Source organism: Microtus ochrogaster, unplaced genomic scaffold (assembly GCF_000317375.1).
Source record: "Microtus ochrogaster isolate Prairie Vole_2 unplaced genomic scaffold, MicOch1.0 UNK47, whole genome shotgun sequence".
In the NCBI taxonomy this organism is placed as follows: Eukaryota; Metazoa; Chordata; class Mammalia; order Rodentia; family Cricetidae; genus Microtus; species Microtus ochrogaster.
Genome location: NW_004949145.1, coordinates 2,300,402 through 2,309,301, shown reverse-complemented (window position 1 = coordinate 2,309,301; position 8,900 = coordinate 2,300,402). Strand labels below are relative to the sequence as shown.

The 8,900-nt window shown below is 51.9% G+C and overlaps 1 protein-coding gene across 1 annotated transcript in view; it reads right to left on the bottom strand.

The window, feature by feature from the left end:
* Positions 1–8,900, bottom strand: part of Ppp1r12c (protein phosphatase 1 regulatory subunit 12C) — a 24,088-nt gene that overhangs the window by 14,877 nt on the left and 311 nt on the right. Inside the window, exons 2-4 of the mRNA XM_005369374.2 lie at positions 8,681–8,894; positions 4,795–4,925; positions 4,596–4,714 (exon numbers count right to left, since the gene is read on the bottom strand). Coding sequence (XP_005369431.1) covers positions 4,596–4,714; positions 4,795–4,925; positions 8,681–8,894 — 464 coding nt within the window. The remainder of the gene's footprint in view (positions 1–4,595; positions 4,715–4,794; positions 4,926–8,680; positions 8,895–8,900) is intronic.

Sequence of the window (8,900 nt, the reverse complement as noted above, 5' to 3'; positions counted from 1 at the left end):
GAGAGCCTTCACCCACTGAGCCACTTCACCAGCCTGAAAATAAAGCTTAAATGGCATCCAGCCACATCTGCTTTTTTTCATCCTGTCCCTGGCTCGTTTCCCTCCATAGCAGCTGGTAAAGTCATTATAACAGAGACCACATACCCTGTAAGGCCTGAAATATGTACTGTGCAGCCCTTCAAGGAAAAGTCAGCCGACCCCTGCTGGGACCACATGGTTATACATCCGGGCATCATCCACTGTCTGGTGGGGCACCGATCTTTCGGTCTCGCCCACAATAAACACTGTGCTGCATTCCTGTACGCTCACTACCTAGAAGTATAAGGGCCAGGGCAGGAGCTCGGTCTGCAGTCAGCTCCTGCTGAGCACTCCCTCCAGGCACAGCACTCCTCTGCTACTCTCCTGCGCCAGTCACTATCACAGTCCCCTGGGCCTGTCTCTGCCAGCTGCAGGCCTCATCTGTCCTTCCTGGATGTCGGGTTCCAGGGGAGATGGCACTTCCTAAGTCTCCTTCCTACCCTGTCCCCCAAGGGTGCTCCTCCTCCACAGACACTGTGCTTTAGAGTCTTTGCCAGGGGCCTGACCCTGCAGCCTGGACCACAACAGCACTGCTAGGACCTGGCAGCACCCACTCTTCCTCCTTCGGTAACCACATCCTGACTTTCCTCGCCCACATGGCTTCAGTGTGACTCTGCTCAAAGCCTAGTCACAGGGTGACAAGTTCTCCTGCACAGTGATGGGACCTGGGGCTGACATGAAATCATGTGCCAGTGTCACCGAGAACTGTGGCTCAGCCACTGCGGAGGGTGGGGCCGCTGTGCTCCAGGTAGGCACCAGCCTGCAATGCTAGGAGCCTAGGCACCTGGGTGAGAGAGAACAGATCAGACTAGAGGCCAAAGTGGCTGTGGCATTAGGGATCCATCTTCAAAACTAAAACTCTAGGGCTTGGACAGGCAGCTCAGTTGGTAAAGTGCTCACCACACAAACATGAGATCCCAAGTTCAATCCCCAGCATCCATGTAGAATGCCAGGCATGGCAGTGCACCTGTAATCCTAGCACTAGGGAGGTAGCACAGGAGGACCCCTGGGTTCACCGGCCAGTCAAACTAGCCTAATCATTGAAGCTAGTGAAAGACCCTCTCTCAAAATTCAAGGTAGACGACTCCCAACGAACATTCCAGATTGACCTGTGGTCTCCAAACACAGGTGTGCATGCATTCATGTATAAACAGGCATACGAAGAACTGAGGTTCTGCACACATTAAACAGAAACTCTATCTTCCTCCATTTTTATTACATTCATTTATTTGTGTATGTGAGTGAGAACTGCAAGACAATTTGAGGGGTTAGTTCCCTGGTCCACCAGCATGCACCTTTCCCCTCTGAGCATCCAGCCAGCTCTGCACCCCACCCCCGTCGTTATTTGTTTAGTTTGTTGAGTCAGAATCTCTTGTGTAGCCCTGGTTGTCCTGAAACTCACTCTGTAGGCCAGGTAGGCCTCAAACTCAGAGATTTACCTGCGTCTGCCTCTCTCAGTGCTGGGGTTAAAGGGATGTGGTAGGATTAAACCACCACACCCAGCTCTACTCTCAGGGTTATTAGCACCTGGGAACTACATTTAATGGCCTGTTTGTATGAATTTGGGAGCTCTATTACTTTGATTACTCTTGGTATCTCACACAAATAGAAACTCCGCACTTGTCTCTGAGTGCCTGGCTTACTTCATGGAGGTCTTTAAGCTTCATCCACATGGTTGGATGTGTCAGTTTCCTTCCCGTTAAGGATGAATTGCGTTCTTTTCTCTGCAAAGACCACATTTTGCTTATCCTGCCACTGAAGGACTTCCTACCCTCCCTGGTACTGAGGAGGGAATTCACATACTAAGACCAAGTGCCACAGACTGAACTACTAAGCCACATCCAAGCCCTATCCTACTGTAAATGTGCCTGCAGGTAGCATTCTCATTGCCCAACAACACAAAATATAAAGAAGAGAACCAGACAAAGAGGCACACTACTGCATCCCAGCACTCAAGAGGCTGAGGCAGGAGCCCAAACTCAAGACCACACTGTACTACAGTAAGTTTCACAGCAGCCTAAGCCAACTAACTAATTAATAAAATAGTAAGTACTGTGGGTCATATCTTGGGATGCTTGTTTTGTTGTGATGTGGTGCTGGGGATTGAACCTGGGGCCTCGCCCACGCTCAGTAAATGCTCTACCAGTGAGAAGCTTCCAGTCCTCTCCCTATTTTTATTACTTTTAATTGTGTGTGCATGTGTATCTGTGCAGGGGCATGCACATATGTGTTCCAGTACCAGAAGAGGTATGAGACCCCCAGACACTGGAGCTGTAGTGAGCCAGAAACTGGTGCAAAGCAGAAAGCACTCACTGGCTGAGCTCTCTCCAGTTCCTGTTTTTGTTGTTTGTTTTACTTTTTCAACAGAGTCTCATTAAATTGCCCAAATTGACTTTCAACTCACACAGTAGTTCAGGCAGGCCTTGAACTCACAATTCAGGCCTGGAAGAGGGGAATCTTTTAGTCAAGAAAACTGCACATTTGAAAACTGAGGGATGTACCAGCACAGGAAGAGGGAAGGGAAGTGCCCAAGTGGGAGAAGATCAGGCCACAGCCACAGGCCACCTTGTGGCACGGAAAGGGAGAGAGGTAAGAGCCCGGGGCTGCCCCACCTCACTGTTGGGGAGAGTAAAGCAGCAAGGCCTGCTGAGGGAGGTGCTTCCCCATTATCTGGGCAGAGTTTACAGCATCAGCAACATGGTCTCCAAGTGACTGAGTAACGGAAGCGAGGAGGGCAGGCTAGACAGGGAAAAACAAGAAAGGTATTGATGCCTGTGTAGAGGGAAGGGAGGAGGGCAGGACAACACAGTAAAGGGCATCTGTTTAAACTGCAATTCCATCCTTATGAAATGTCCATAACAGACAGATCCCTCCAACAGAAGGCCTTAGAGGCTGCTGAGGGTATGGAGGGTGTGGAAGGGAGCTAAGAACTACAGATTTCTTTTGAAGGTGATTTTTTAAATACTTTGAAATCAATGTGGCATTAGCTCTACAACTCTGTGGACCACAGCACAATCACAAACTGCACTGTGAATGGGTAAACTACTGGGCATGTTGATTACAGCTCCAGCGGCAGCTTTAGTATAAAAACCACGGGTAGGCCAGCGGGCTGGCAGGGTAGCTTGGCAGGTAAAGTTCCATCCCTAGGACCCCCATGGTGGAAGGAGAAGCCTTCCATAAGTTGTCCTCTAACCCCACAGAGCTTGAGCACTGACACTCATAAAAAGGTTTTAAAAGCAGCAGATGCAGTGCTGACACACACATGTAATCCAAGTACTCAGGAGGCTGGGGCAGGACTGCTCCAAATTCATGTAGTGAGTACTACATAGCAAGACCCCATCCCAGAGATATAAACAGGGCTTAAGAGCTGCCTCAGCATTGGATGCTCTTCCAGAAGACCCAGGTTCAATACCCAGCACCCAGGGCATCTATAACCACAGACATCTCCCAGCCTCTGCAGACACGCAGACAAAACACCCCTACATAATTTAGCAAATTCTGAGATGAAGCCCAGGAAAGCATCTATGGTGGTTGCCATAGCACTGAGGCAACTTTTCTGAGTTTGAAGTTTTACCAAAATAAACTCAGGGAAAGGGAAAGGGAGCTCATCTCAGCCGCTGTTACCCCTGCCCTACTGTAACCCAGGGAGGCTCCTGAATGACCTTCATCTCTTGGTGTCCATTTGCTACCAAGCATTCCTACGTGACTCACAGTCACCTGAAATTCAATGTGCCAACATGGTAAACCTATTGTCTCTCCATCCTGGGTGGTAACATGCAAGGACAGGGGAACCATGATCTGTTTGTCCTCTGTTCCCTCTTATCTCTTAGCTGGACACTCCCCAGTTTAGAACTGATTTCAGGGTACACTGGTGTCTTATGTTCCTGGAGAGCCTGCTAAGCTGCATGGCAGCCCCAGCCCAGCCTACTTCCTGATCCCTTTCCCTCCAGGCCCTGCACAAGAGAGCTGAGAGCCATCCAGCTATATCCCAGTTGGCTCTGGATACTATCTGTTTGTGTGTTGATGGAGTCTCATGCAGCCCAGGTTGGTCTTGAACTTACTATGTGGTGGAACATGACCCTCCTGCCTCCATCTCCCAAGGCTAGGATTACAGGCACGTGCCTGGACACTAGCTTCTCAGGCAGGCAGAGAGGGATCTCAAGCCCTGTTAAGAACTTGCTATTAGGAACACACACACACACACCCCACCCAGGAAAATGAATAGGGCCAGACATAAAGATTCAAGATGCTCCTTACTCCTGGACAGGCCCCTGCTCACAGTAGCTCCATCCCTCAGCTCCTCGGAGCTGGAGTGACAGACACACTCACAGCAGTTACGGTTCTTATTCTGTGTCTTACAGCATCTCACTAGAGCCTTGGCAACCCTGGGGATAGGTACCACTCCCACTTCATAGGGGGAGGAAACTGAGGCACAAAGACAGCCAGAGTCCAAGGAAATGGGCTGGCCTTTAAGCCCAGGCTCCCAGATTCCAAAGCTCTCAATCCCATAGGCCCACCTCGGCGGGCGATCTCTGCCTTCAGTAGCCCCTCCATGGCATCCGACTCAGCCAGGTCCAAAGGCAGGTCTCCATCACTGTTAACAGCGGCGATGTTGGCCCCATGGCTCAGAAGGTACCTACGGGCAGGGGAAGGTCAGAGCTGCCAGACCTGGACCTAACGTCTAACCCAAGCCCTGCCCTTCAACCCTCACCTCACCTGGCAATGTCCAAGTACCCACAGGAGGCAGCCACATGCAGAGGTGTCCAGCCCTCGTTGTCTGCCTGGTTCACAGTAGCACCCTGCTCCACCAGGAAGCGTACCACCTCCAGGTTCTCATCTATGCAGGCCTGAGGATGGGGACAGGCCCATCAGCTCTCCTCTCACCAGAGGCCCAACAAGGAAACATTCCTACAAAGGCACCAGGGCCAGGGAGAGGTGTGGAAAGCAATGCTGATGGCCTTCGGCACAGGTTCCAGGGATCCTCCAGCCATCAGCTGCTCAAGATGGTACCTTTTGTTACCCATGCTTGGGTCACCTGCACATGTAGAGCTCACGGAGACGAGGAGCAGGCTCCAAAAGGCAGACTGAAAATGGACATGGAAGAGGTGGAGCTGCCATCCCTGCATGTGTCTGCAGAACATATTCTATAAAGTGGGGGAGTCCCAGAGTCCAGCCATCCCAGGGGCAGGGCATCTTGGGCAGACACACCCCAGGAATCCTCTTCTGGGGAAACCCAGGACCACAAAGCTTAATAAAGTCCATACCCAGGTTAGGTAGAGGCAAACACTCACCTAGCACTGTGTTTCACCCACAACACAGAAAAAAAAATCACCCCAAAGAGACACACATGCAACACATCTCAGAAACAGAGTAGAGGGCCTGGGGCACATTCTCAAAAGGGATGCCTAGGTTATGTTCCCTGTTGCCAGGAGTCCAAGCAGACCAAGTGCAGGGTCACTGAGGGCCTACCAAGCACAGGTTTCCTCAGAACATCTTTTCCAAACACCCCACATTACACTACAACCCCGCCTCCTCACCCTTAAAACTGAAAGCTCGGGGAGAGGAAGGCCTCACCCTAGCCAGCGCAGCACCGGTGCCATAAGAGAGCTGGTCTTAATCCCTGATGACCCTGGCTGGACACTGGAACCACAGAGTCTAGGGAGGGGGTTGAGTCCGGACTCCTGGGTCCTCACAAAAATTAACCCCCTTCTTCAAGCTCAACCATCTGGGAAGGAAGCTACAAGGGCCAAGAGCATGAAGTCATGGAAATTTAGGCTGCAAGAGGGGGGGCACACGTGCCCTGGGAACGGGATGAACTCTGGGCTTCACTCTGGGCTCAGTTTATTTCTACCCTGTTGTCATGGTGATGGGAGGGGGGGCAAGGAGGCAGATGGGCCTTTCCCTTTCAAGGACCTGGCCGGGTGCGGGCATCCATGTGAAAGATGCCTGAGGCAGGGCACTAGGGACCAAGAATCCAGACCCACCTCCCCCTCCCTCAGATGGAGAACTCTAGCCAATCCTCCTTCCTTAGACCTAGGGAATCCGAGCTTACCCTCCCCCCTCCCCCCAGACCCAGGTGTTTGGGCTCCCCATCTCTCCCCCGTTCAAACCTAGGACTCTTAACTCCCAGCCATACCTACTCCAGACCCAACTCATAGCCATTATTGGACAAGGCAATTATTGGACAAGGCAATTATTGGATAGGGGGAAGGGAAAGGAATGTCCCTGCCTTAAGGTAGAGGTTGGTTTGGGGCTTAGGAAACACTACAGCAGGAGGCTGATGCCCCAGGGAGGGTTTAGGACTGGAAACACTAAAAAGCCCAAGGTGTAGCAATCTGGAAAGACTAAAAATCACCAGAGAGGATGGCCAGATGTCCCTGTTTTCCTGGGACCAAAACTAGCTCTGGGAGCTTTCCCTGTGGAAGCCTGGGCAGTACCAGGAGGTGAACTACGCTCGCAGTACTCCAAACCCCAGCTTTCTGTGTTCTGGCCCTGTAAGCCAACTGATCTGATTGAATCTGATCTCCCAGGCTCCCAAGCCTCCTGCAAAGCTCTGAGGAGTCAGTTCACCAAGGTCTCTCCAGGGTGGGAGGAGAGTCCCACCTGGAAGGCTGACAGGCCACTCCAGAGGTTACAGGTTCCTGTCGGAGAGGGTGCTCTAGGGGCCTCCAGCAGATCCTGAGGAAAGGGATATAGTCGGAAGGGACCACTCAAGAGGGCCAGGGACTGTGGTGATCAGTCTGAGCAGATCTGCTGGACTGGTCAAAGATGCTGACACCCTGAGAGGGGTCTTGGGGAAACAGTACCCTGCTGTATATAGAAAATGCTCAGACAGCCCTGGAAGCAAATTCCCGGTATATACCTGCAGCCCATGCAGGCCCCAAAAAGGAAGTTTTCCACATGACACCTCTCACCATAGAGTCCTTCAGGGTGACCACTGGTCCCATTCCACAGATAAGAAAACTAAGGGACACAGAGAAAAGACATTCAAAATACAAGAGACAACGACAACTGACATTAGGTCAGTACTGACTCCCTTTTATTGGTTTTGTGACTGTGTCTCATGTGTCCCAAGATGGCCTCAAACTCACTGTGTAGCTGAAGTTGACATTGATTTCCAACCTTCCTGCCTCCGCTTCCCAGGCACCTGATTTCTGTGGTAATGGGGATGAACCGGAGGCTTCCTGCCTTCTAGGCAAGCACTCTACCACCTAAGTGGCATCCCAGCCCAGGACAGAGATTCTGACGACCTGTTCTCCACCTGTCAAATATCCCCCCTTTGTTCCCCAACCCCATGAACAGCCAGGCTTCCCTCCTAGGATCCCGCGTCCACCAGTAACTGAACCACGGGGATCCTAGCAAGAGAACAACTCGGGAGATGGAGGCTGCCATAAAATAAGACTGACACTGACCCAACACTGTGACCAGAAGGAAGAAAAACTGGGATGGAGGCTCTGGGCTGACTAATCTTGTCTCTGGTGATCCCAACTTTGGAAGATGGGAAAATAAAAAGAATACCGAATCCAGGCAACACAAGATGGTCCTCACTCTCGGGCACAGATCACTGGAAATAAGAATCACAGTGTCTGAGATGCCCAGTGTTTTAGTGGTTGGGTAGGTTCTAGAAGTTGACAGGGTAGAAATATAGGAGAGAGGGCATAGTTTGTTTTGTTTGGTTATTTTGGTTTTTTGAGACAATGTTTCTCTGTAGCTTTGGAGCCTGTCCTGGAACTAGTTCTTATAGACCAGGCTGGCCTGGAACTCAAAGAGATCTGCCTGCCTCTGCCTCCTGAGTGCTGGGATTAAAGGTGTGCACCACCACTGCCCAACAAGAGGGTATAGTTTTTAAAGAAGGATACTGCCCAGATGATAGGTGGAGTGGCCATGCCTGTAATCCCACAAATGAGGGGGCAGAGACACAGGACCTGTGTCTGAGGCTGACCTGAGCTACATAGCAAGACTTTGTCTCAGGAAAAACAACAACAAAACCAAACAAGAGATAAGAGAAATAGCCCACAGCTTGGAAGATCGAATACTTAAGAAGTTTCCAGAAAGGCAAATAATGTGGACAGAGAAAGAGAAGTCAAGGAGAAACCTAAGAGGTGGCAAGATCCCCAAAAGGGGATGAACCGAGAACTGAATTAAGAGGACATGGGGGCAGATGATAGGAGAAAAGATAAAGATAGCATGGGATGACCCAACAGAGAAAGTATCTTTTGAAGGGAACAAAGGGAAAAGACCATCCTAAGGCCACTACGGACAGTATAGGTCACAGGTATGACACAAGGTGGACCCTCAAAGAGGTGACACTGAAGAACCTGGGCCTAGCGTAAGAGGAGGGTCAAGTCAGACTGCAGGAAGACGAAACCTCAGACCTGGAAAACTGCAGCACAGCCTGGAAAGGAGAAACACGGCCAGCGTAGGCACGGAAGTAAGCAATCTGCAAAAGATGTACGGAGAAAGGTGACAGCACAGATGACAGAGAAGAGGCGGCCACGGAGCAGGCGGGGCACTCAGAGGTGGCAGAGTCGGTAGGGGAGGTGGCTCAGGGCCGGGAAGGGAGGATGCCCTGGTGGCGCAGACCCGGGGCGCGGGCGCTGACCTGGTGCAGGGCGCTGATGCCGTCGGCGTTGGTGGAGTCGAGCACCGCGCGTGCAGACGGCGAGACGGAGGGGTCGGACGCAGCGCCGGAGCCGGGGCCAGGGTCGGCTGCGCGCAGCATCAGGCGAGCCTCGTCCAGATCGCCGCCCGCACAGGCCGCCAGAAACTCGGCGGCGCGCTCGAAGCGGACCGTGCGGGCACGACGCTCCCCGGGGCTCGGC